The sequence below is a fragment of the Aquarana catesbeiana genome, linkage group LG10 (assembly GCF_042186555.1).
Source record: "Aquarana catesbeiana isolate 2022-GZ linkage group LG10, ASM4218655v1, whole genome shotgun sequence".
Taxonomy (NCBI): Eukaryota; Metazoa; Chordata; class Amphibia; order Anura; family Ranidae; genus Aquarana; species Aquarana catesbeiana.
This window is the reverse complement of record NC_133333.1, coordinates 24,410,293-24,438,054: the sequence shown is the minus strand read 5'-3', so window position 1 is coordinate 24,438,054 and position 27,762 is coordinate 24,410,293. Positions and strand designations below refer to the sequence as shown.

The following is a 27,762-nucleotide window of genomic DNA, read 5'->3' as shown; positions in this document are numbered from 1 at the left end:
GTAGGGCTCAGTTGGTCTATAGATTAAAAGATCAAGACTGCCACATCTTGTATGACACTTAGCCTCTTGTAATCTCATTCCTCCGAGAGGTGAGCAAGGGAGCGAACCTCTTGGAATGTCACACCCATAAGATATGTTGAAGTTGCTTTTAACTTGCTTTACATCCAGATTGCATTGTATGGGGGAGCAGTTCAGATGCAGTAACATAGGATGTGCTACCTTTACACCTGTATAAGGACACCCAAAAACACAATCTTGGATGGTCACACCTATATAAGGGCACCCAAATGGGATCTAAAATCATTACACCCATCTAAGGGCACCCAAATAGGATCTTGACTCATCACCAGGAATCCAATTCTGGTCTTGTATGGTCACACCTGCAGAAGGGCACCCTTGAATGTGATCTTGGATCACCATGTTTGTATAAGGGCACCCTTAATGGGATCTTAAACCATTACCATCTAAAAAGGCACCCAATGTTGGTCTTGGAGTATCACAAGTGTCATAAGGGCACCCTCCAATGAGATCTTGGATGGTCACACCTGTGTAAGGACACCTAACATATTATTTTAGGTGGTCACATCTATATAAGGGCACCAACATGGGATCCTAAATCATCACATATGTCTAAGGGCACCCAAATAGGATCTTGAATCATCACCAAGAACCCAAAAAGGGAAACCAAATTTTGATCTTTAAAGGCCACACCTGTATAAGGGCACCCAAATTGGATTTTAAATCATCACACTTGCCTAAGGGCACCAAAATGGGATGTTGAATCATCACCAGGGACCCAATAGGGGAACCCAATTTTGATCTTGGATGGCCACACCTGTATAAGACCACCTTTGAATGCAATCCTAGTTTGCCATGTTTGTATAATGGCACCAATCAATGGCACTAATAATGGCACCAATGGCACTATCCAATTGTGATCTTAGATAGTCATGCCTGTAAAAGGACACCAACATTTTCCAAACTATTTTTTTTTTAAACTTTTTATTGAGTTTTCCATTTCATTCAAAACAAAACTAGCCCACGCAGGAGCCAAACATTATTTGCCCACCCCAAGATGGGGAGAGGCTCCAGCTCAGGGGGGGGGGGGGGATCTGTGCTCAAACTGGTGTTAGCAGGATACTTAAATGAAAGATTATCTGGGTTCATTTACTGGAAATATAGTTTTAAGCTAGGTCTTTCTTACTTCTTCACTTGCTGTGGTGTCATCGTCTAGCCAACATGTCCACACTTTATTAAACTTTTGTGGGCAACCCCTGCTCGAATATTTTCCAAACTATTTAAGGGGATCCAAATATAAACTTGGTTCATCGGACCTATGTAAAAGCACCAACTTAGTGCCACACCTGTATAAGGGCATCCAAATACTGTACAGTTTTGGTTCATCCCATCTATATAAAGGCCCCCGAAATGCAATCTAGGACCATCACACCTGTCTAAGGTCACCTAAATAGGATATTAAATCATCACCATCTAAAGGGGCACACAATTTTGATCTTGGATTGTCACATCTGTATAAGGGCACCTAAAATATTATCTTGGATGGTCACGCCTACAGTAAATAAGGGCACCAAAATCAACACTAAGAACCCAATAGGGGAAACCAATTGTGACCTTGGATGGGCACACCTGTAGAAGGGCACCTTCAAATGCAATCTTAGATCGCCATGTTTGTATAAGGGCAACCAAATGTTATCTGGGATAGTCATGCCTGTACATTCTCACACCTATTTAAGGGCATCCAGATACAAACTTGGATCATCACACCTATGTGAAACCACCCAAAAGTGATCTTGGATGGTCACACTTGTATAAGCGCACCAAAATATGATCTTGTATCATCACACCTATACAAAGCCTGCCAAATGCAATCTAGGACCATCACACCTGTCTAAGGGCACCTAAATGGGATCTTAAATCATCACCATCTAAAAGGGCACCCAATGTTGATCTTGGAAGGTCAGATCTGTATAAGGGCACTCTCGAATGAGATCTTGGGTGATCATACCTCTATGAGGACACCTAAAATATTATCTTGGATGGTCACGCCTACAGTAAATAAGGGCACCCAAATGGGATCCTGATTCATCACCAAGAACCCAATAGGAGAACCCAATTTTGATCTTTAATGGCCGCACCTGTAGAAGGACACCCAAATATGATCTTTAATGTGATCTTGAATGGTCATGCTTGTATAAAGGCACACACTTGCAATCTTGAATTGTCAAGCCTAAGTACACCCATATGCGATCCTGGATCATCGCTATGTATGCATTCAATGCCATTTTTTTTATGTAAGCACGTTGCAGTTAATTGGCTTCTGAGTCTGACAACCTTGTACAATAAGACTGTGTGGTTGTTGTGGTAGAAGCTATTGAATCATTCATGAAATTGCACGATCATCTAAGAATTCCATTAACAAGAATCTTTAATCTGATTGCCTTCGTAGCTCCATCAACCAACATCTTTACAGGCTTCCAGGAGTTGATGTATCTCTCTCTCCAGTTGTTTGGCCCTCTCTTTCACCTCATTGGGCCTCTCCCTAGAATCCTCCTTCCCCAGCTCGGACAGAATATTGCGAAAGGCGTCGGCATGTTTTACAGACTCCATCTGCTGGGGGTTTTCTCTCAGTTCCTGCACCCAGTCCAGGTAAGCCTGCAGGAGCCCCATGTCCCCCATGAAGCTGCTGAGGATCTTCAGATTGGGCAATCGCCTCTGCAATTCCAGAAGCACTTCCTTCCCTCGCTCACTTAGCTTGTTTCCCACAATCCTTTGGAGGAAAGAAAAATGTTGAACAGTCTTTACATGCCACCACTTGTCTATTATTAAAATATGTTGTATACAGTATATATTCTTCCAGTTGAATTTTCATGCATTGCAAAGTCAAATATTGGGGTCTTGTCACTAAAGTCACTGTTATATAAAAACAAAACTAAAGCAATGGATAATAGACCCATCAGTGTGATATTCAAAGAAAAAATATCTGCTTTGGGTGGAGATGGCTTTTAACCACCTCATCTCCGGAAGGTTTTAAACCCTTCGTGACCAGGCCATTTTTTTGCTATTCAGCACTGCGCTACTTTAGCTGGCAATTGCACGGTCATGCACCGCTGTGCCCAAAATTAATTGTATATCTTTTTTTTCCACACAAATAGAGGTTTCTTTGGGTGGTATTTGATCACCATTGGGTTTTTATTTTTTATTATATAAACAAAAAAAAGACTGAAAATTTTGAAAAAAAAAATATATTTTTTTTACTTTCTGCTATAAAATATGTCCAATAAAAATCCTATTTCGTTAAAATGTATTCTGCTACATGTCTTTGTTAAATAAGTAGTGTATATTGATTGTTTTACATGAAAGTAATAGCGTCTACAAACTATGGGATAAATATTGGAATTTGTATTCATTTATTTTTTTTTTATACTACTAATGCCGGTGATCAGCAACTTATAATGGGAACTGGCTAACTGCCACTGGCATCACCAGTGACACTAATGCAGTGATCCGTGCTAATACCATATTCTGTCACTGTACTAATGACACTGGCTGGGAAGGGGTTAACATCTATGGCAATCACGGGGTTAAATGTGTGCCTAACAAGTGTTCATTTATGTAATGTGTCGTGCTTTTTACTAAAGATCTATTTGTTTCCTATCCTTGTTTTGCAGGGATAAGAAACAGAGCGATTGTTGCCTCTGTAAAGTGCCCTGTGTTGATTGTCAAGTGATGTATGCTCATCGCTTCTGGGTTCTTATATCATAGAGGCAAACAGAGACAATCTGGTCTCCGTTTGCCTCTATGAAGCGCTGGCTGGCCGATCAGGACTACCGGTGGGACAGGAGATCCCGGGAAAGCCCCTCCAGCCACTTGTAAAAGCAATCCATCGCTAGGATTGCTTTTACGAGAGAGCCGGCAATTTGCCGCCCCTCTCAAAGTGCCGCCTGGGTCCAATGGACCCAGCGGGACCCATGGTAGGGATGGCCCTGCATGTACTGAACAAAGGATCGGGATGTCCAGAGCTTGCACCTTTAAAGCTCAACTGCAGCCAAAACTTTTATTCAAAGCTGAACTTGTATCTGCTTATATTTTGCATTCCATGGTCCATCCAGCCTCTGTCAGGTTTTGTTTATTTTTTGCCATTTGTGTCCCTAATGGGGATAATCGACTACCTGTGTTCCATTGTACGTAAAAACCGAGCAGTCTATAGAGATGAGGCTATTATAACAAACTAAGTAGAATGGGGGTGTATCTACAGAGAAGGGTACTTACGTCAGCAGGCGCAGAGTCCTATTGTTGGCCAAGCTGGGCAGTAAGTTGTCCAATCCGCTGTCTGTGATCCCGGTTATGTCTACATAGAGCTCCTCCAGGGTCTGGTTATGTCTTAATGCATCCCATAGGCAACGCACACCTTCTGAGCCGATGGTGTTACCACACATCCTGCAAGGTCAAAACAGAGACAATTTCACACCGACTTTTCCTTTATTGCTCAATTATGCCGTTTAAAAGGAGAACAGTGTCTTCAAAGCAGAGGTGAACCGCCAGAGAAAATGCAACATTTTGGGCCCCCAGGAGCTTTTTACCACAGTATGCACAGACTTGCCCAGCAAAGTGATCTCTTCCAGCCCATGTTCCCCTCCATTACCAATGCTTCCCTGTTTACCTGCTCTTTTTATTGGTTCTGAATCTTCAGCCTTCTTGATTGTCAGGCCAGTATAATGTAACCCTGCACGGGAGTTCATCGAACTATATGGCAGGCACCAGCGTCTGTGGTGCTCATCAAAGCCTGGTATGCAATGTGAAAATAGAAGTATGCAGCACTCCTAACAGCTGATGTGTAAATTCAGATGAAGAGCGGCCTCAGCCCAGGCCATGCCTTCTGACACGTTTCACCCACCCACGGGGCTAAGGCACAGAGGACCTCTATGACCAAGCCCTGTGGGTGGGGCAAAATGCGTCAGTAGGCTGGGCCTGTGAGGAAACCAGGCTGAGGACACTCTTCATCTGAATTTTAGCATCAGTTATTAGAAGTGTAGCATGCTTCAATTTTCACATTGCATACCAGGCTTTCATGAGCACAACAGATGCCGGTGCCTGCCATATAGTGGATCACCGGAGAATGACCAGAGCTTCGGAGCGGCACTCAAAGTTATTCAGATCGGGTCCACATGGAAGTTACTATGTCCCAGCACAGAACCATACCAAGACTGTACACTGAGTTACTCATCTATATCTTAGTGTACACTACATTTTCATGCTTTTACAATGAGATTTTCCTGTTGAAGTCTATGGGCCCAAAAATGTTCTATCTGATGCCAATAGAAGCATCTTTTTTCCAAGTCGCATAGGTGTGAATGGGCCCCATACACAATAATGGGATTCCTCCTGTCATGCATTGTCACATGATGGTCAAGGCACAATGGATCACACATTTGTGAAGTGGGATTTACTGGACAAGAGGAATCCCATAGTTGTCCATGAGGCCTTTTCATACCTATACAATGTGCAGGTGCTTCTTTTGGTGTTTTTTAGCCCCAAAGACTTCAATGGGAGTGCATTGAAAGCACATCAAAAACACATAAAAAAATGGAAAAGTCTTCGGAATCCAAAAACCCCAGAAATCAAACATTTGACGAATGTAAGTCTCCTGTTCCCACTACAGTAGATCTGGCCAGTAGACCAGTAAAAGGTATTTGCTAGATGATTTTCACAGCATGCATATTGGCATAACCTTGCCATAAACACTATATCAGTGGTCTTCAAACTGCAGCCTGGGGGGCCTGATGTGGCCCTTTGCTTTCCTTTATCCGGCCCTTGAGGCACTATTCCATCCACTGACACCAACGATGGGACAGAATTTCTTCCATTGACACCAATGATGGGGCACGATTCCTCCCACTGATACTAACAATGGGGCAGAATGCCTTCCATTGACACCAACGATGGAGCTGAATTCCTTCCATTGACACCAACGATGGAGCTGAATTCCTTCCATTGACATCAACAATGGGGCATAATTCCTTCCATTGACACCAACAATAGGGCACTATTCCTTCCAGCGACACTAACAATGGGACAAAATTCCTTCGAATTGACACTAACAATGGGGCAGAATTCCTTCCATTGACACCAACAATGAGGCACTATTCCTCCCACTCACACCAAAGATAGGGCATTTTTTACTCACACTGGACACCAGGACATTTTCTATTCCCACTGGACCTAGTCCAGCCCCCCTAAAGTCTGAAGGACAGTAAACTGGCCCTTTGCTTAGAACGTTTGGAGGCCCCTGTACTATATGGCCAAAAGTTTGTCAGCACCTGACCATCACACCTATATGAACCTGATGGACATCACATTCCAAAACCATGGGAATTAATATGGAGTTGGCCCCTTTTTCAGGCTTTAACAGCCTCCATTCAGCCATAAGAACATTTGTGAGGTTAGGTACTGATGTTGGATGAGAAGGCCTGGATCTCAATCAGCATTCTAGTTCATCCCAAAGGTGTTAAGTAGGGTTGAGGTCAGGGCTCTGTGTAAGACACTGATGTTCTTTCACACCAAACTCAGCAAACCATGTCTTAATTGAGCTGGATTTGTGAAGATTCCCATGTTCAGTAGGGTTAAGGTCAGTTCCTCCACTCCAAACTCTTCAAACCATGTCTTTATGAAGGACCTTCTCCAAACTGTTACCACAAGGTTGGAAGAGCACAATTGCCTAAATGTCTTTTAAGCTGTAGTATTAACAATACACTTAGCTGGAAACACCTGACCTCGGTCATTTGCAGGGTTGTCCTTATAATTTTGGTCATATAGTGGACAGGTGTGATGGTCCATATGGTGTATTTTAAAGTGGACGTGTTGCTTTGTCTTTCATAGGCAGCGGACAGGTCCACTTTATCCTTTGTCTACACTGTGGTTGTCCAGCTGTAATATAACTCCATTCTTTTCCAAGGAACAATAAATTGAGATTTTTCCAATTCACATCCCCTGGCTATATTTGTGACAAATTCCCTTTAAGTGGACAATAAATGGTCAAGAAATGAAGTAGGCAATACTTAGAAGAGCCTCTAGATATTGACGTTATGACTCACAGAAGACTCTTCACTTGACACGAGGGTGACTTCAGCACGTCCGCCTCAATCTCGGCGGCCTCTTTATCCAACGAGTTATAGCGCAGGCTACATAGTAATAAAAAAGGTTATTGGCTCATTGCTGCATGCAGTATATGCTTGTACGTGCTAAAAACCAGAAATACCAACAAACCTCAACAGTGCAATAACCCACAACAACCAATGAGAATCAAACCTGCTTTTATTTAAAGTACCATTGCAGGTCTTTCTTTTTAAATAATTTCATAGATTTTGGTTGTCCACATCAATCTGCCACCCATGGTTTCAAGCAAAAAAAAACAGTTGAAGTTGCTGCTAATAATTGTGCCTACTAATGCGGACATTTCATGCTTTTTATACTTGAGTGACCTGGTGACAGAGTCTCTTTAAAGGCTTTAAGAGGGTTGTCAAAGAGGAGAGAAAATGTTCAGCTATACTTCCCACAGGGTACATCGTAGACATTTACATTGGTGTGGTTATGACCATTTGGCTATAACGGGCTGTCAATCTACCAAAACGCCCTAAAAATTGGACATGCCAACAAATTTTTAATGCAACACTCTTCAGTGCTCTAGGGCAGTGTTTTTCATCCAGGGAGTCATTTGGGTTCACGCAGAGCAAGCACGGGACCCAGTTTGCCCTGGATCAGCATCATGGCTTGCCATGGTGCAGCAGCCACCAGCACTATAACAACCAATGCCATTGCTTTGGTGTTGGCGATTGGCATGCCTGGACCATGACAATGCATGACACTAATCGAGGTCAGGTGGCATGCAGGACTGTCCCCCAGCATTCGGGAAAGGACAGAAGTTCCCCTTCTTCAGGCCTGCTCCACCTCCCACCCTCTGCTGGGGCCAAAAGATAGGACAATGATGTTAAGAGGATACTGTTTAGTGGGGATGGCCTGTGATGGAGGGTGGCTGTGTGATGGGGAGGGAGATGCTCTGTCATTGGGGGACTCTGATGTGATTAGAGTACTCTGTAATTAGGGAACTCTGTGGTGATGGGGGAACTCTGTCATGGGGTTACTTTGATGTGATGTGTGCTCTCATTTATAGGTAATCCTATGGTGTGTAGGGGGAACTCTGATGTCACGAGGGGACTCTGATATGTAGGGGGGACTTGGATATGATGGGGCCCTCTGATGTGATGGGGGACCTCTGATGTGATGGGGGGGCCTCTGATGTGAAGGGGGATCTCTGATGTGATGGGGGAACTCTGATTGATAGGGAAGCTCTGATGTGCTGGGGACCTCTGATGTGATAGGGGACCTCTGATGTGATGGGGGGGGCTCTGATGTGATGAGGGACCTCTGATGTAATAGGGGACCTCTGATGTGATTGGGTGGGGGGGGCTCTGATGTGATGAGGGACCTCTGATGTGATGGGGGGCGTCTGATGTGATGGGGGGGCTCTGATGTGAAGGGGGAGCTCTAATGCAAAGGGGGACCTCTGATGTGATGGTTGAGCTCTGATGTGATAGGGGAGCTCTGATGTGAAGGGGGAACTCTGATGTGATGGGGAAGCTCTGATGTGATGGGGGAGCTCTGTTGTGATGGGGAACCTCTGATGTGATGGGGGGACCTCTGATGTGATGAGGGAAGATCTGATGTGATGTGGACCTCTGATGTGATGAGGGAGGTCTGATGTGATGGGGGGACCTCTGATGTGATGAGGGAAGATCTGATGTGATGTGGACCTCTGATGTGATGAGGGAGGTCTGATGTGATGGGGGGACCTCTGATGTGATGGACCTCTGATGTGATGGGGGGACCTCGGATGTGATGGACCTTTGATGTGATGAGGGACCTCTGATGTGATGGGAGGACCTCTGATGTGATGGGGAGCTCTGATGTGATTGGGGACCTCTGATGTGATTGGGGGAGCTCTGATGTAATGGGAGGACCTCTGATGTGATGGGGGAGCTCTGATGTGATGGGGGCTTCAGATGTGATGTGGGGGAACTCTGATGTAATGGGGGCTTTGGATGTGATGTGGGGGACCTCTGATGTGATTGGGGGCTTCTGGTGTGAATTAAATTTTATCAAGGCAGTTGTGTGCATCATCTCAGGCTCAGGTTTCCCGTTGATAAGTAACAATTCAATTTTTTTACATTTTAGGCTGAGGTGCCTCCAGTTTGTCCATACTTTTAAAGAATGTCACGACTGACACTACTCTATGGTTCCATGCCATGCATTGCACGTTGCATGTGCATTGCCTTAGTGTGTTGACGTGCATTTCAAAATGAATGGCACCGCAATGCATGAACGCATGTAACGTGTAATGCTGCACATTTCCACAACTTGTAGATGTAAATCAGCCCTTAGTATTGACAATTAAACTTCAGTCATGTCACTTATATGTTTCCTTCTGCATGTGTGTCTGTAGATGGCAGTGTTGCTGTATATTTGAGGAATTCAAAGACCAGTAAACCAAAATATAAGAAAAGATTTTTGGTCAATTTGGTGTCCCTTTAGAGCCTTGAATTTAAAAGAAAAACCTTTAGAACAAAACTCTAAGTGTCTGATAAATGATCAGGAGAGGGATGATTAGAGTGGAGATAGTACCTTCCTATTACATGCCTATTACAGCTTTGTCATCAATGCATGCGTACAAGTATTTCTCCCCCTATCAGCATGCTGATAGAAGGAGAGAGCAGGGAGATGATCTCATAACTGTGCTGCTTCTCTTTTTACTGTCCAGTCCATAGACTGGGGGGGCGGGTTCTAGAAAACCAGGGCTCGGAGGAGGTGGGTTGAATGATGCTGGCTACTAGACAGAGGACATCTAGTGGTAGAAATAAAGTGTTGCGGGGGACATCTGTGAACTGAAGTTGAAAATTGCAACCAAAGCTGCTTTATTTATTTTATCTTTTAATTGGTAATTCATTTTTATCTTGATATTTTGGGCTTGAGTTCTGCTTTAACCATGCAATTTCAAAGTGTTTGCATTTGAAAAAAATACCCAGCTGTGAGAATTTTTTTTTTTAGTAGCATAGGGATGAGTGGAACCTTTGCAAGGTTTTAATTTCTCCACTGGAGACATTTCCCCTCACTTCCTGCTAAATTCATATCCTGATACTCGAGGTGTCTTAAAAACAGGAATGAAAGAAAATTATTAACTATTGGCTGTAATGCCAGGCTGCCAGTGGGGATGGGGATGTAACTGGGAGTGAGGGAGTGCACAGGGCAGGGTGCATTATACTTTGGGGAGGTGACCTGCAAGTGGGGATTGGGAATTAAATGGGGGTGAGGGAATGCACAAGGCAGGGTGCTTTATAATTTGGGGATAGGGAGGTGACCTGCAAATAGGGATGGAGAAGTAAATAGGAGTGAGGGAGTGCACAGGACAGGGTGCAAATATAATTTGGAGATGGGGAGGGGACCTGTATGTGGGGATGGGGAAGTAAATGGGAGTGAGGGCATGCACAGGGCATGGTGCATTATATTTTGGGGGTGGGGAGGTTACCTGCAAGTAGGGATGGGGAAGTAAATGGGGGTGAGGGAGTGCACAGGGCAGGGTGCAAATATAATTTGGAGATAGGGAGGGGACCTGTAAGTGGGGATGGGGAAATAAATGGGGGTGAGAGAGTGCACAAGGCAAGGTGCATAATAATTTGGGGATGGGGGGGTGATCTGCAAGTGGGGATGGGGAAGTAAATGGAGGTGAGGGACTGCACAGGGCAGGGTGCAAATATAATTTGGGGATGTTGATGTGACCTGCAAGTGGGGATGGGGAAATAAATGGGAGTGAGGCCATGCATAGGGCAGGGTGCATTATACTTTGGGGATGGAGAGGTGACCTGCAAGTGGGGATGGTGAAGTAAATTGGAGTGAGGGAGTGCAGAAGGCAGGGTGCATTATACTTTGGGGGTGGGAAGGTGACCTGCAAGTGGGGATGGTGAAGTAAATTGGAGTGAGGGAGTGCAGAAGGCAGGGTGCATTATACTTTGGGGGTGGGAAGGTGACCTGCAAGTGGGGATGGGGAATTAAATGGGGGTGAGGGAGTGCACAGGGCAGGGTGCAATATACTTTGGGGATGGGGAGGTAACCTGCAAGTGGGGATGTGGAAGTAAATGGGAGTGAGGGAGTGCACAGGGCAGGGTGCATTATACTTTGAGGATGGGGGGATGACCTACAAGTGGGAATGGGGAAGTAAATGGGAATGAGGGAGTCAACTGGGCAGTCTGGGGAGGCTGTTATTTTTATTTTACACAGTGCTAAGCACTGCTACCTCCTTACGACTAAAACAAAAATGATTCAGATGACTAAAATACGACTAAAATTAAAATGGCATTTTAGTCAAAAGACTATGACTAAAACTAAATCGAAATTTGACATCAAAATTAACAGTGATACTATCCATTACCGGTCTATGCCAAAGTTGAGTTGGTCTATAACTTCAAATTCTGTCACATGTATTCAACATCGTAATCAAAATCAAAGGACTGAGCATTTTACTTACTATAGTGTTTGGCAACGATGAAGAAGAGGTTGAAGCCTTTTCAACCCCTGGATGCCAATGTTTGTATAGCCAAGGTTTAAGGTACTCAGTCTGCCATTGGAGTGTTGCAGCACATAGCTCAGGGTGGCACAGTCCGCACGATTCAATATCACCTTGAATAAGTTGACCTCATCTATCATGGGTGCAACTGCTTTCACAACGGACTCTTGTTGTAGTTCCCTCAGGCAGTGCAAGAGGTTCAGCAGTTGCTGGTTAACTTCATACCTTAATTTCTCTATAAACCAGTTGGCCAAGGGTTCCAGAAGCTCATTTTCTAATTTACCTACCAGTCCCTTCAATTTTCCTTCCATCCTATAACACAGAAGACCCATGAAGAATCTTGTGAACATTTGTAGGTTTTCCCAGCGATTTGCAATCATAGATTTCATGGTGGTGGACAGGAGCTTACTTTGGACTGGTTTTGCAGGAGAAGATCCAAAACACCAGAGATCAAGGCACTGGAAGAGCTCCTCTGGAGAGGAACCGATGCTCATGACACAATAGAGAGCAGCAAAGAACTCTTGAATAGTCATATGGAAGAAGGCAAACCTTTCAGACTTGGTTTCACCATCCACATGGACAAGTATTCTGTCCATAAAGGTGTCTGGCACTTTGACATTGTCAAAACCAAATTTTTGCAAATCAGCTTTACTCAATAAGATCTTGCCTTCCAGCAAACAATGGTAAGCTAGATTTCCAAGCTGGTAAAAGGTCTCTTTCATAGAGGATGCAATGGGCGGACAGCAAAGTACAATGGGCTCCCCTGTTTCATTCTCCTCTTCTGATGAATTGCCTCTCAAATGCAAGAGGGTGCAAAGGTAGGAACGGTAGACCTCAGTGATAGTCTCTGGAGGCTCATCGAGGCACAACGATTTCTTCTGAAAGAAAGGACCTAGCACAGAACAAATGATAAAACAATATAGAGGAATGAAGCAAAGTCCTGAAATAGTATCATTTTTCATAATATACTGGAAAACTTCCTCTGATAATACTTCTTCTCTAAAGATCCTGAAACAATACTCCTTCACTTGGCTTTCCTCAAAGCCTAAGATAACAACTTTTCGATCGAAAGTCTCTAAAGGAAGGTATGGCCGTGGTCTACTGGTCACAACAACAGATGCTCCTGGCAGAAGAGAGCCTTTTAATAGGCTGTAAATCAAATCTTTTATAGGTGCTGGATCACTAAGCCCTTTCACCAAAGTCCCGTCATTTAATGAATGAGTAAATTCATCCAGCCCATCAAGGACCACCATCAATCTCTGGGGTTGCTTACAGAGATCCTCAGAAATATCATTCAGTAGAGGATGATCCTTTTTTATTAGGTCAAGAAGACTTAGGGGTCCTTCTAACAAACTCAGCTCCCGGAAGACAAAATTAACAACACAAATTATGTTGTTGAAGGCTTTCCCAATTGCCCACTCGTGCAAAAGTCTTTGCATGGCGGATGTCTTTCCAATCCCAGCTATCCCAGTGACCAGAACCTTCTTTGGACCATTAGACCCTCCTTCCAGGGAGGAGCAAATGTCTGTAAGATTGATTTTTTGATGCTTGTTATGTTCGTAGATACGAGCTCTTCGGTTGGCCAACACAAAATACTCATGTTCTCCCGACAACCCTACAGGATCTTCATCGGTGATAAATAGTTCTGTGTATCGGATGTCCAGCATCTCACAACAAGTATAGGAAGTGTCCCGCTTCCCCTGAATCTTAACATTCTTTTTCAGCATTGACTGCTTGTGATTTTGTAAAGCAGCTGAAAAAAATAAAAAATATTCAATATTAGTAACGTATTAGTATATGTCATTCCATCCAAAAATGATATGCTAAGGAAACTGGTACTGAGAGAATTAAAGAGGTTCTCATTGCTGAAGCCGAAAATTAGTTCATCCAAATGTAGAAATGTTATTATTGCAGGTGGAGTACAAAAAATACAGCAGCTTACGTGTTTCGGCTGTTAGCCTTAATCATAGCCAGGCTGTGGCTATGATTAAGGCTAAAAGCTGAAACGCATAAGTACTCAACCTGCAATGTTAAAATGTCTACATTCAGATGAACAAGTTGCCGGCTTTTCATCTCCTTCCTCTATGCTGTGTTCGGCTGTTGGGAAGACACCATGAGCCAGTGCACCACCAGCTCGCCTCTTCGGTTAATCTGTCCTGGCGTTGCCTCTGTCTCCATTGCTAACCTCTGGCTTCAACATGCAGCAGGCAGCCAGTGAGATCACAATTCTTGATGTGCACATTTGTTTTGGGTCTGATAGTATTGAAGCTTTGGGCGAGCCAGGCAGTTGACATTTTTGGAAGGAACAGTCAACATTAACCACATTGCCTGGCCCTGATCTCTCAGTAAAGCTTCCCTTTCTGTTTTGGGGGGTTGTTGACCAATCAACTCGCCCAGTGACTTTTTTTTATATTTCCCAGAAACTTCAACATGTAGATTTTGGCAGTTCCCAACTCCACCCAGCCGCTGTGGACTTTTGTCTTTGGCATCTAAAATGTGGAATAGTATGCCGCCATTGTGCCAGCAATTGCTAAGATGCGTGTGCTTCACGTGTGATGTTTCTGTGACTTTCTGCTGCCTTTCTCAGTTAATCCCAAGACATCTTTTAGATCTTTGTCTGGCTGTCTGTTGCCTGAATCAACCTGCTGTTTTTTTAGCTACACCTATGTGCCAACGAACAACGATACCTCAGTAGACCTTTTACCTGATCAGGAGCTCACCTCATATTTGAGAGACCAGGATTGCTGTGTGTGTTGAGGGCCACACTAACAGCAGGCCAAAGAGACCCTGAACATGTCCAGAAGTCACCAAATTGTTAGCAGGCCTTTGAACGAAACGCGTAGGACATGGCTACGGTGTGATGTTGTCACACATGCCTGCTGACTGGAGCTCGGAGCCTGGTTAGGCGTTTTCAGCCTGCTACATTGGAAGCAGTAGTAGTGGTTACATCCCATCAGTGTGTGAGACTGCAATAATGCCACATTGCTTCAATTGATCTTGCAACTTTTTTATGAGGTCGTGTCCATTAGTTAATGTTTTTTACTTGGATCGTTTTTTTTAATAAAACTGTTTTTTACATCCTTCACTATGGGGATCCCCCATTTTTTATTTCCTTGTATACAAGTAACGCTGGTGGAGTAAACTGGATGGTGGTTACGTTTGGAGTCCAGTTGATTCTGGTCCTTGGGAAATATCTGAACGTTTGTAACCATTTATAACTTGATGGTCAACACCTTCTGATAAGAGGCTTCTCTATGTGGCATCACTTGGTGGCGGAAGTACGCTTTTTTTAAACAGGAAGTGGGATTGTGGGGACACCTAGACTATTCCATTGATACTATTTATCGCAAACTGTAATTGGGACTTCGTTTCAGGTTTAAGGGTTCATATTCTCACAGTTTGTGATCCTTTATTATCACTGATATATTTACTATTGCACATTGTATATCATTAAATTATTGTGTTTTTGCACATTTTTGTTATTTCGTTTTCGGATTTAGCACTGCCTTATCACAATTCTTATGTTTGCTTTTGGTATCAAAATTGCTGGGTAGCTGCTTTTTCCTTTTATTTATATCCCATCACAGATTTTATTGATTTTATTTGCAATTAAATTTGCACTGTTAGCTTTGCTCCCAAAAATTGCATGCAGGCACAACATTTGGAAAAGTGATAAGTAGGCAAACAACGACATACCTTCCAGGGGAGAAGGTTCAATAGGTGCGTTTTGATCTGTAAGAAAGAAAGCAATAAAAGTTCTGGGATACAGTAGTTACACGGTATAGAGCGTGTGCATAACCCAAGTGTACCCTCAAACCTCCTTTCTGGGATACTTCTGACTTAAAATGTTGCTAAACTCACAAAAGTAAAATCAGTCTGTATATACAGTAAAGCATGCTTGCTATACTCACTTTGGAACCTAAGTGGTTAATCCTCTGCATTGTGTAAAAATACTGTTTGATCCTGTCTTCTCTGATCCTCCCCTTCTTCCACTGTCCCCAATCTATCTCCTGATAGTACAGAGCCTTGGGGGCACATGTTCACTTTGGTGTGTATTGCTAGAGAGTTTTGTTTTTTTTTTTCTTGGGAGAGGGCATGCAATCAGCACAGGGCCAATCAGCACTGTCCATACAGCGGGTCAGGGGTTCTGCAGCCTCATAGGACAGTCAGAATAGAATGAAAACTCCTTCTAAAAGCTTTAACCAGATACTGATAGAAGTCACAAGACTGCTATATACTGCTAATGAGAAAAGGTATTTAGAAGTTTATATTCACTAAAATAATTACATTTCCATGTTCTGTGTACTGTGGGAGACCAGATTTAGTGAACGCAGGCTCCTGGGTTTAGTAACACTTTAAAGTGTATGTGTAGTCTTAACCTAAGTTCACCTTCAAACCTTCCTTTCCTCCTATAGATCAGTGGTCTCCAAAGTGCAGCCCAGGGGCCGAATGCGCCCCTTGCTTGCTTTTATCTGGCCCTTGTAGCACTATTCCTCCCACTGACACCAACAATGGAGCACTATTCCTCTTACCGACATTAACCATAGGGCACTATTCTTCCCATTGATACCAGTGGTAGAGTACTATTCCTTCCCCTGACACCAATGATGGGGCACTATTCTTCCCATTGATACCAGTGGTAGAGTACTATTCCTTTCCCTGACACCAATGATGGGGCACTATTCTTCCAATTGATACCATTGGTAGGGCACTATTCCTTCCCCTGACACCAATGATGGGGCACTATTCTTCCCATTGATACCAGTGGTAGAGTACTATTCCTTCCCCTGACACCAATGATGGGGCACTATTCTTCCAATTGATACCATTGGTAGGGCACTATTCCTTCCCCTGACACCAATGATGGGGCACTATTCTTCCCATTGATACCAATGGTAGAGTACTATTCCTTCCCCTGACACCAATGATAGGACACTATTCTTCCCATTGATACCAATGTTAGGGCACTATTCCTTCCCCTGACACCAACAATGGAGCACTATTCCTTCCACTTACATTAACAATGGGGCACTATTCTTCCCCTTGACACCATTGATGGGGCACTATTCTTCCCATTGATACCAATGGTATGGTAGAGTACTATTCCTTCCCCTGACACCAATGATGGGGCACTATTCTTCCCATTGATTCCAATTGTATGGCACTATTCCTTCCCCTGACACCAACAATGGAGCACTATTCCTTCCACTTACATTAACCATGGGGCACTATTCTTCCCCTTGACACCAATGATGGGGCACTATTCCTCCCACTGACATTATCGATAGGGCACTATTATTCCCATTGACACCAATGATGGGGCACTATTCCTTCTACTGACACCAAAGATGGGGCATTATTACTCCCTACTGATGCCACAACATTTTCTTCTCTCACACTGGCCACAGTCCGGCCCCCCTAAAGTTTGAAGGACAGTAAACTGGCCCTTTGTTTATAAAGTTTGGAGACCCCTGCTCTAGATCATATTGTCCAAAAGGCAAACCAGCTTTTTTTTTTACTCCCTGTAAAATCACCGTCAGGTTTGTAATTGTTTTGCAGAGGGCAGCCCTTGGTGTTCAGTTCCCTTTGATTTATTCACACCCCCCAGAACTACATCTCCCAATAGACGTTTTTCTTACATATGCTGTATTAGCATTAGCAGCAGCAATGTTTTGATGGTAAAGAAATCAATGTATGCAACTGGAAATGGACAGAGAGGGTCAGGCATACCTCCCAACTTTTTGAGATGGGAATGAGGGACACCTATCAGCAAAAGTATGCAGGCATAGGACACACCCTTTGCCACGCCCCCTTAAAGGAGAATTGTACAAAAAAAACAAGATTGGTTGAACCCACAAGTGCTTTTTTTTTACCACTACTATTCCTTTTATATTGGCTTTTGGAATTTACGAATGCAGCAATTTAGAAATCAGATGAAAAGTTTAGCGCTGGGAAATTTTATATACAACTATATAGATAGATCAGACCAAAATGAGGGACAAATGAGGGACAGAGGGACATGGCTCTAAATCAGGGACAGTCCGTCGAAATCAGGGACAGTTGGAAGCTATGGGTCAGGGGATGGGTGGAGTTCTGTAGTCCAGCAAGCAGCGCTGACAACACTGCCTGGGAGTTCAGTGCAGCAGAGGCACCATGCAGAGGAAGATAGGAGCACAAAGGACTTCAAGCAGATTAACAGGTATCTTTCTGTAGTTGCAGCTTTTTAAAGGGATAACACATGGAGGAATGTGTATGTATTAAAGAAATGCACTCAATATTTTTTCTATTATTTTTGTCAAATCGCTTTAAGGAGGTGTCCTCTTTAGAAACATTGTGTTGCCAACAGCATATAATGAAATTGCAGTTGTCATTTCCAGAGCAAAGCTTGGAAAATAAAGCAACCAATGCTGGGGGGCTGACTGCTTCATGCAACACCAACGGATTTTATGTCCTTCAATGGAAACTAAAATGTCTTGTGACCAGGGGCGTTGCTAGGTCTACAAAAGATCTGGGGCTAGAGCCCATAGCAGCGTAGTAAAGAAAGTCATACGCTTGGGCGGGCATACACATGTATATACAGTAATATACGTGTGTGTGTATATATCCCCAGAGAGCCCCCCAAATACATCAGGGTCCCCAGAGAGCCCCCCTTACATCAGGGTCCCCATAGAGCCCCCCCTTACATCAGGGTCCCCAGAGAGCCTCCCCCTTGCATCAGGGTCCCCAGAGAGTCCCCCACTTGCATCAGGGTTCCCAGGGAAGCCCCTTACATTACGGTCCCCAGAGAACCTCCCCCTTAAACCAGGGTCCCCAGAGAGCCTCCCTCTTAAATCAGGGTCCCCAGAGAGCCTCCCCCTTGCATCAGGGTCCCCAGAGAGCCTCCCCCTTAAAATCAGAGTCCCCAGAGAGCCTCCTCCTTGCATCAGGGTCCCCAGAGAGCCCCCCACTTACATCAGGGTCCCCAGAGCACCTCCCCTTCCCTTGGGGACCCCTGCAGAGACTCTGGCTATGGGCCCCAGATTCGGGGCTATAGCCCCAAAAGCCACCCCCTAGCAATGCCACTGCTTGTGACCCATTGTATTTTATTTTTTTGAAGTTTTTTTTAATGACTTTATAACTACAAAACTTCCGAAAGACTAGATGGACACCACGTAATCAATGCACGGTCTTTAGTATTAAGCCCTAACACATACTGTAGAAGGAACCACATTCTGATCGGAGTGGATGCCAAGGAACAATAAAGTTGACTGCCCACTGATTACTTTGGCCAGCACTCTTTTTTTTAATAACAGCTTAAACTATAGGGTGAAAGGCCAAGCCCTGATTGGACTATTACCATGTGTGGTGTATAGAGCTGCTTGTGTCTAGTGGTACAGTTGTTTTTGGAACTTATAAGAAAAACCTAATCAAAAATTCAGACATTGCTGTTTGAACATGGAATGGGAGAGTTGAAGAGAAGTCATAATTCCTTTAATTCATTCGCAGTTATGTGCATTTTGAGCTATTGAGGTTTGTAAACAATAGACTTTTTTTTTTCAGGAAAACAGATCGCAGAAAACATGTGAAAAGGAAATGGCAAACTGGGGAAATTGGTAAGTAAGCAAAGACTGACATACCTTCCAGGGGAGAAGTTCTAACCGTTGATTGTGATCTTTGATCTGTAAGAGAAATAATGTGGGGTTTTTTTTCCAATGACTGTCTAATTCATGGAATAATGACCTAAGATTGTTTGCTTTAAATATATTGGTGAGAAGGGACTGTTAACATTGTTAATACATACAGTAGTTACATAGTTACATAGTAGGTGAGGTTAAAAAAAGACACAAGTCCATCAAGTCCAACCTATGTGTGTGATTATATGTCAGTATTACATTGTATATCCCTGTATGTTGGGGTCGTTAAAGTGGTTGTAAACCCTTTACAACCACTTTATACTATAGGCAAGCCTATAATTAGACTTACCTGTAGCTACACTGGATATCTCCTAAACCTGCACAGTATAGGAGATATCCCTGTATTTGCATGTGCCGACGTCATCGGCACATGCTCACTTAAGCAAACTGAAGCAAGGGCACGTACGGAGCCGCGATACCCGGAAGTAACCCCCCGGAGAGATGGCGGCCGCCGGAGCGGTGAACGAGGACCGCTGCGGGGGCTTCTATCTTAGATAAGCAATTCATAATGAGCTAGTATGCTATGCATACTAGCTCATTATGCCTTTGTCTTGCAGGTTGTTTTTTTTTGGAATTTTTAAAAAGGGTTTACAACCACTTTCAGGTGCTTATTTAACAGTTTCTTGAAACTATCGATGCTCCCCACCGAAACCACCGCCTGTGGAAGGGAATTCCACATCCTTGCTGCTCTTATAGTAAAGAACCCTCTACGTAGTTTAAGGTTAAATCTAATTTCTTCTAATTTTAATGAGTGGCCACGTGTCTTGTTAAACTCCCTTCCGTGGAAAAGTTTTATCCTTATTGTAGGGTCACCAGTACGGTATTTGTATATTGAAATCATATCCCCTCTCAAGCGTCTCTTCTCCAGAGAGAATAAGTTCAGTGCTCGCAACCTTTCCTCATAACTAATATCCTATCATCTACTAGGACCCCCAGGTCCTTTTCCATCCTAAATTTCCCCAGTAATGTAGTAATGCTGGTGTCATTTATTTTTTTAATTTATTTATTTATTCACTATTTCTATTTGTTGTCCCAGATGGACCTTTATTTACCCAACTATGTGCCTATGTAATGTATAAAGTTCAGGTTAGCTGATGTTGCTGTTGTTTTAAGAACAAAATGGAGGAGGAACAATTTTTCCTGCATTGGGGCCCATTCCTATTTATTGGAAACACCCATTGGTGACAGATTTCTTTTTAAAGCTGAGTTCCCCCCAAAACTGATAATTCAATTTTTACAGAAGCTGGAGAGGTAAAGTGGTTGTAAACCCTTGTGCCGCGTACACACTGGCGGACTTTTCGACCGGACTGGTCTGACAGACTTTCCAGCAGACTTTCGACGGGCTTTTGACGGCCTTCCGTCGGACTTTCTAACGAACGGACTTGCCTACACACGATCACACCAAGGTCCGACGGATTCGTACGTGATGACGTACACCGGACTAAAATAAGGAAGTTGATAGCCCGTAGCCAATAGCTGCCCTAGCGTCGGTTTTTGTCCGTCGGACTAGCATACAGACGAGCGGATTTCTGGGTCCAGCGGAGTTACGACGTAAAGATTTGAAGCATGTTCCAAATCTAAAGTCCGTCAGATTTGCGACTGGAAAAGTCCGCTGAAGGTCCGGTGAAGCCCACACACGATCGGATTGTCCACCGGATTTGGTCCGTCAGCGTCCGTCAGACCAGTCCGGTCGAAAAGTCAGACCGTGTGTACGTCCCATTACATATACCAAGTGAAGTACCTGGCATCCGGTGATACACAGAGATTAAACAAATCCTCCTATGTAAGTTGCACCTGTTTATCTGTAGCACTCTCTTCTCTACATCCTTTGAAAGCCCAGATTTTACACAGGATTTCTTAGCTCTAAAAAGCAGGGGGCTGGGAGGGCTGAAGTTAAACTCTGCAGATCTCAGTGAGGAGAGCTCTAAGATCTGATTGGAGGGAAGGGACACACCGCCTTCATACAGCTCACAGGAACAAAGCTGAGGCTGTCAAACACAGGCTGTGTGCTAAAACTCCCTCCTCTGTCACCTTTTTTCTCTTGGTGTCACAAAAACTTGTCAGAAGTGACTCCTGCAGATAGCAGAGGAATGAGGCAGCAGACAGAAATGACTCTTATTGCTCTAGATTGAGACAAATATACACTATAGAGGGATATGCTTTGCTATTATTTCATATCTGATGTTTACAACCACTTTAAATCAGTTCCTTCTGTCTTTCAGGGACTCTTTTGGTGAGATCTGAGCTGAGTTCCTGGGTCTGCACATCTGCTATGCAAATTATAAGGGGTTCCTACCATCCTTGCATTAAATTCGGGGATCTGCACACCTGCTATGTCTATTATGAAGGGCTCTCACCATGCCTGCGTTGAGTTCTAGGTCTGCACACCTGCTATGCCCATTATGAAGGGCTCCCACCATCCCTGTGTTGGGTTCCCAGGCTCTGCACACCTGCTATCCCCATTATAAGCCACTTCCACCATCCCTGCATTAGACTCTGGGCCTGAACACCTGCTATGCCCATTATGAGGGGCTCCCACAATCCCTTTGTTGGGTTCCTTGGCTCTGCACACCTGATATGCCCATTATAAGGGGTTCCCACTATGCCTGCTTTGAGCTCAGGGTCTGCACACCTGCTCAGCCAATTGGGAAGGACTCCCACAATCCATGCATTAGATTCCAGGACCTGCACACCAGCTCTTCCCATTATGAGGGCCTCCCACCACCCTTGCATTGAGTTCCAGGGACTGCACACCTTCTATGCCCATTATGAAGGACTCCCACAATCCCTGCATTTAGTTCCTTAGTCTGCATACCTGATATTGCTCATTTGGAGGGGCTCCCATCATTAACTGCATTGAGGTCTGGGGTCTACACACCTGCTATTCTCATTATGAGGGGCTCTCACCATCACTGCATTGAGTTCTGAGGTCTACACACCCGCTATGCCCATTATGAGGGGCTCCCCCCACCCCTTGTTGGATTTTTTTGATTTTTTTAGTAATAAACAGAATATAACAGGAGGAGTTAGAACACACAGGTGTGGACAGGAACACCCAAAACTCAGAGGTGGGTGGACACAGAGCTGGGAATTATGGCCCCGGAGATCTCACTGTCGAAGTATCCAACACATATAAGAAGCCGAGGGCTGAATCAGCCAACGGTGCTCGACCTATAAATAAAATATGACATTGTGGTGTATTTACAGACTAATGCAAACATTTAGTCACTGCAATAGACCTCATGTGTTGACACTTTAGAATGTCAAGCAGTTAGTACTCAGTAACTAGATTTTTTTTTATTAGCTGTAGTAACTATATTGTGCATAGAGATAAGTATGCAGCAATAAACAGATGGTACGTGACCTGTTTGGATTAGACATTTAGTGGTTGAGCTGGTGAAAAATAATCGGCACTTTCATATCCGGCAGCAGAAGAATTTCCTGAACATTGATCTTTGAAATTACATTTCCCTGGAAATTGTGCAATTGTTTCCGTGGCGGCTGCGGAGCGGCCTGCATAGGAGTCCTGTGCGTCTTTGGCTGAGTTTCGGGGCCGAATTCAGGCGAAAACTCGGCCCTGATTCATCCCCTGAAACGGAGAACTGGGACACACCGGACCCCCTGCTGCCAGCCGCATCCGGCAGAAGTGTGAACCCAGCTTAATTGTATCTGTTAGACATTCTGTATATAGCCCTACAGAACAGACAGTGCACAGTCCACATGGGCTTTGCTGCTTATCTGCAGAAAGGATACAGGAACTTTTTTTTTTTATTATCAAAGACATAGAGTTTACCACAGAGCAGCTACAACTTATAAACACTGCCATCTACTGGTTGATGTAGTTGTTACACAAAATACATGAACAATGTATTCCAACAGTATCTAAGCTGGCCAAGTCTCCATAAAATATCTGAAAGATAAAACGAAAAAAATGTACAGACATCTCATACTGTGTAGTACTCGGAAATCCATGGATTTGGCAAGATGCTGGAAGGGTTCTTCTTGGGTTCTTGGTTCTGGTCGTTCAGCTTTGTTGGCCATGTATTCATCCTGTGAAACTTTTGTTCCACCTTGGAGCTGATGACTGTTGGATGTTGCTTATTTGGCGCATTATTTCTTGAAAATCCCGGAGACTTGATCATTTCGTGGGGGCCTGCAGTTTTCACCATGTCACTCCATCAAAGTACTGCAGAAAGCAGTCAGCAGACTCGTGCATTTAGATTGCTTAGATTATTTTTCTCCATTCTGATTTTTGGTAGAACAATAACTGAACCTCTTAACCATGTCTGCTTCTTTATGAAATAAGTTGGCCAATGTGTGAAGGTAAGGATAAAGAAAAAAAACGGAGAGCAGGAAAACCATACTGAATAAGCCATGTAGGCTGCTATTAATGACCTTCTTCTGAAACTTCTTCTTCTGGATTTATTACTTTGATTCACTGACCCTGGAACACATATGTCTATTTATGCTTAGTGTAGTAGTGCTGCTCTAAGCTGAGGTGTGAAGCCCTGTTGGAGCTCAAGATTACAGGGATGCCGGCATGAAAAGGTGAACATTAAAGCAAGATATCGCCGCACAACTGAGCCGATCCTAGTAAGGATGTATGCCTCAGTCAATGCCGCTCCTCACACCTCACTGACGCATTTCGCCCCATCCACCAGGGCTTAATCATAGAAGTGGTCTCTACGATTAAGCCCCGTTGAGTGGGATGAAACGTGGTCTGTGGAGCTGCACTGACCAAGGCTTTCACATGTACACTAGGAATGTTGAATATATTCGCAGCATCGATGCATTGCAATTCAGATGTTCATGATGCACCGATGCTGCGAGTCGGCCTGAATCGATGTTTAGTGACGTAATTCGTCACTCCGTGCAGTGCTCTGCCTCTCTGGGAGAAGCACAGAGGCAGAGCCTGCATGGTGGATAAAGCCCCCTCCACTGAAGCAGAAAGTCAGCTGATGAGCCGACAGCCAGTACAGTGCAGCAGGAGAAGCTCCAAGAGACCCGGCAACAGGAGAGACTTCACTGGAAGCACCGGTAGAGGGAAATACACTGAACAGTATGGAGGAGGGAAGTCAGCTGACACTGAGAGCAGGTGAGTGCCAGTGTCACTGATCCCATTCCTCCACTACCATCACCCCTCTGCCACTGATCCCACCGCCTCTCTGCTTTATCCCACCACCCCTCTGCCACTGATCCCACCACCCCTCTGTCACTGATCCTATCCATCCCTTTGCCTGATCCCATCAATTCCTCTGCCAATGATCCCATCTATCCCTCTGCCACTGATCCCATCCATCCCTCTGCCTGATCCCACCACCCCTCTGTTTGATCCCATCTATCCCTCTGCCACTGATCCCACCACTCCTCTGCCTAATCCCATCTATCCCTCTGCCACTGATCCCACCACCCCTCTGCCTGATCCCATCTATTCCCCTGCTACTGATCCCACCACCCCTCTGCCTGATCCCATCTATCCCTCTGCCACTGATCCCATCCATCCCTCTGCCTGATCCCACCACCCCTCTGCCACTGATCCCACCATCCCTCTGTCACTGATCCCACCACCTGTCTGCCACTGATCCCATCCATCCCTTTGCCTGATCCCACAACCACTTTGCTTGACCCCGTATATCTCTCTGCCACTGATCCCATCCATCCCTCTGCCACTGATCCCATCCATCCTTCTGCCTGATCCTACCTCCCCTCTGTCTGATCCCATCTATCCCTCTGCCTCTGATCCCACCACCCCTCTGCCTGATCCCATCTATCCCTCTGCCTCTGATCCCATCACCCCTCTGCCTGATCTCACCACCCCTCTGCATGATCCCATTCATCCCTCTGCCTGATCCCACCACCCCTCTGCCTGATCCCATCTTTCCCTCTGCCACTGATCCCATCCATCCCTCTACCTGATCCCACCACCCTTCTGCCTGATCTCATCTATCCCTCTGCCACTGATCCCACCACCCCTCTGCCTGATCCAATCTGTCACTCTGCCACTGATCCTAACACCCCTCTGCCTGATCCCATCTATCCCTCTGCCACTGATCCCATCCTTCCCTCTGCCTGATCCCATCCATCCCTCTGCCTGATCCCATCTATCCCTCTGCCTCTGATCCCATCTATCCCTCTGCCTCTGATCCCATCCATCCCTCTGCCTCTGATCCCATCTATCCCTCTGCCTCTGATCCCACCACCCCTCTGCCTGATCACCTGTCACTGGAGAAAAATAGAGTTTTTCTGACTGCTTGAATTTTTGGATAAAAATCTTTTAACCAAGCGCACTTGCGCAGTAATCGTGATGCACCGTGATGCATTGCGGAATCGAATCGTGGACAGGATAATCAGAATCGATTTGTGAGACCAGTGAAGATGCGCACCCCTAATGTACACATCCTTACTAGGATCGACTCAGGTGTGCGGCGGTTTCTTGCTTTAATATTCACCTCTCCCTGGAACAAGTATGCTTTAAAGAGTAAATACAGAGTAACTCCTGATTTGCATACTTGCTCTGGGTCAGTATCTCAGAATTACTAAAGCTAAATTATTAAATGGTTTAGATTTTTATTTGATTAGAGCAGCTTTTCTCAACCAAGGTTTTGTGGTTCCTCCAGATGTTGTAAGAGGTTTCTTGAGCAATAAGCAATTTCTGCCTTTTAGATAGGTAACCACTGACCCTGATGACTTTTCGTTATCTGTATGGAAAGCATTCTTCCTACTGACCATCAATGAAAGGGACGGTCTTCCCACTGATCATCAATATAAGGAGCATTCCTCCCACTGATCACCAATGTACTGTAATTGGGTCTTTCTCCCTATTACCACCAATGTAAGGACATTCCTTAAATTGACTGCCAAATTAGGGAGTGTTCTTTTCACTAACCACCAATTTAAGAATTATTCTTCCCACTGACCTCCAATGTAATTGGGGTCTTCTCCCAATTACCATCAATGTGACATTCTTCTATCTGACCACTAAACTAAACAGCGCTAACCACCAATGTAAAAATCGTTCTTCCCAATGACTATCAATATGAGGAGCATTCTTACCACTGACCATCCATATGAGGAGCATTCTTACCACTGTCCACCAATGTAATTGGGCCCTTCTCCTGATTACCACCAATGTAAAGAACATTCTTCCAACTGACCACCAATCTAAGGAGTATTCTTCCCACTGACCATAAATATGTAGAGCATTCTTACCACTGATTACCATACCAATGTAATTGGGCCCTTCTTCCAGTTACCACAAATGCAAGGAACATTCCTCCAACTAACTACCAATGTAAGGAGCATTCTTTCCAATGATCACCAATATGAAGAGCATTCTTACCACTGACCACCAATGTAATTAGGTCCTTCTCCCAATTACCACCAATGTAAGGAGCATTCTTCCCACTGACCACAAATGTAAGGAGAATTCTTCTCATGACACCAATTTTAAGGAGCATTCTTTCTACTGTCCACAAGCATAAGGAGCACCACCAATGTAATTGAACCTTTCTCTCAATTACCACTAATGTATAGTGGTCCTGTTAGTCTACTGTAGCCTCTCCACTGACCATCTATTGTATATAAGAGAGGTTTTACTGACCAACAATAATGCTCCGTACACACGGTCGGACTTTCTGACAGCAAATGTGCGATCGGAGCTTGTTGTCGGAAATTCCGACCGTTTGTAGGCTCCATCAGACTTTTTCCATCGGAATTTCCGAAACACAAAATTTGAGATCTGGATCTCAAATTTTCCGACAACAAAACCCGTTGTCGTAAATTTCGATCGTGTGCACACAATTCCGACGCAAGTTCCACGCATGCTCAGAATCAAGCAGAAGAGCCGCACTGCCTATTGAACTTAATTTTTCTCGGCTCATCGTACGTGTTGTACGTCACCGCGTTCTTGACCTTCGCAATTTCCGATCAACTTTGTGTGACCGTGTGTATACAAGACAAGTTTGAGCCAACATCCATCGGAAAAAAAAAACATGGATTTTGTTGTCGGAATGTGCGATCGTGTGTATGGGGCATTACTGGGGTTCCTCAAGATCCACAAGTTATTTCAACAGTTCCCTCATGTTAAAAAGTTTGGGAAAAGTTGGACTGGAGGTTTCCCTGGGGCCAGTACTCTTCTTTCTTTTTTTTAACAGGTTTACTTTGATGGGGGCAAAAAATATAAAATAGATAACTTTCATAGATTTTAAACAAATACTTTTATTTTTCACCAAAAACAACACATACAGCACAAAAATGTAAATAAATAGATATATGCAAAAATACACAAAAGACATCAACATGTTTAAACATTCCCCACCCTCCATTTCTAGAGGAATTATTGTCTACTGGAACTTATTTTTTATTGGTTACTTGGAATTTTAACTTTAAAGTAAATCTCTGTTTTACCCATTCAGGGCAAAGCATCAGTCTCACTTTAACGTGACTACAAAAATAAAT

At 44.2% G+C, this 27,762-nt stretch overlaps 1 protein-coding gene across 1 annotated transcript in view; it reads right to left on the bottom strand.

Moving 5' to 3' along the window:
* Nucleotides 1-1,091: 1,091 nt before the first annotated feature.
* LOC141110467 (NACHT, LRR and PYD domains-containing protein 3-like) overlaps nt 1,092-27,762 on the bottom strand; it is a 43,253-nt gene continuing 16,582 nt past the window's right edge. Inside the window, exons 4-9 of the mRNA XM_073601822.1 lie at nt 19,249-19,290; nt 15,329-15,364; nt 11,594-13,385; nt 7,113-7,199; nt 4,291-4,458; nt 1,092-2,788 (exon numbers count right to left, since the gene is read on the bottom strand). Coding sequence (XP_073457923.1) covers nt 2,473-2,788; nt 4,291-4,458; nt 7,113-7,199; nt 11,594-13,385; nt 15,329-15,364; nt 19,249-19,290 — 2,441 coding nt within the window. The 3' untranslated portion in view covers nt 1,092-2,472. The remainder of the gene's footprint in view (nt 2,789-4,290; nt 4,459-7,112; nt 7,200-11,593; nt 13,386-15,328; nt 15,365-19,248; nt 19,291-27,762) is intronic.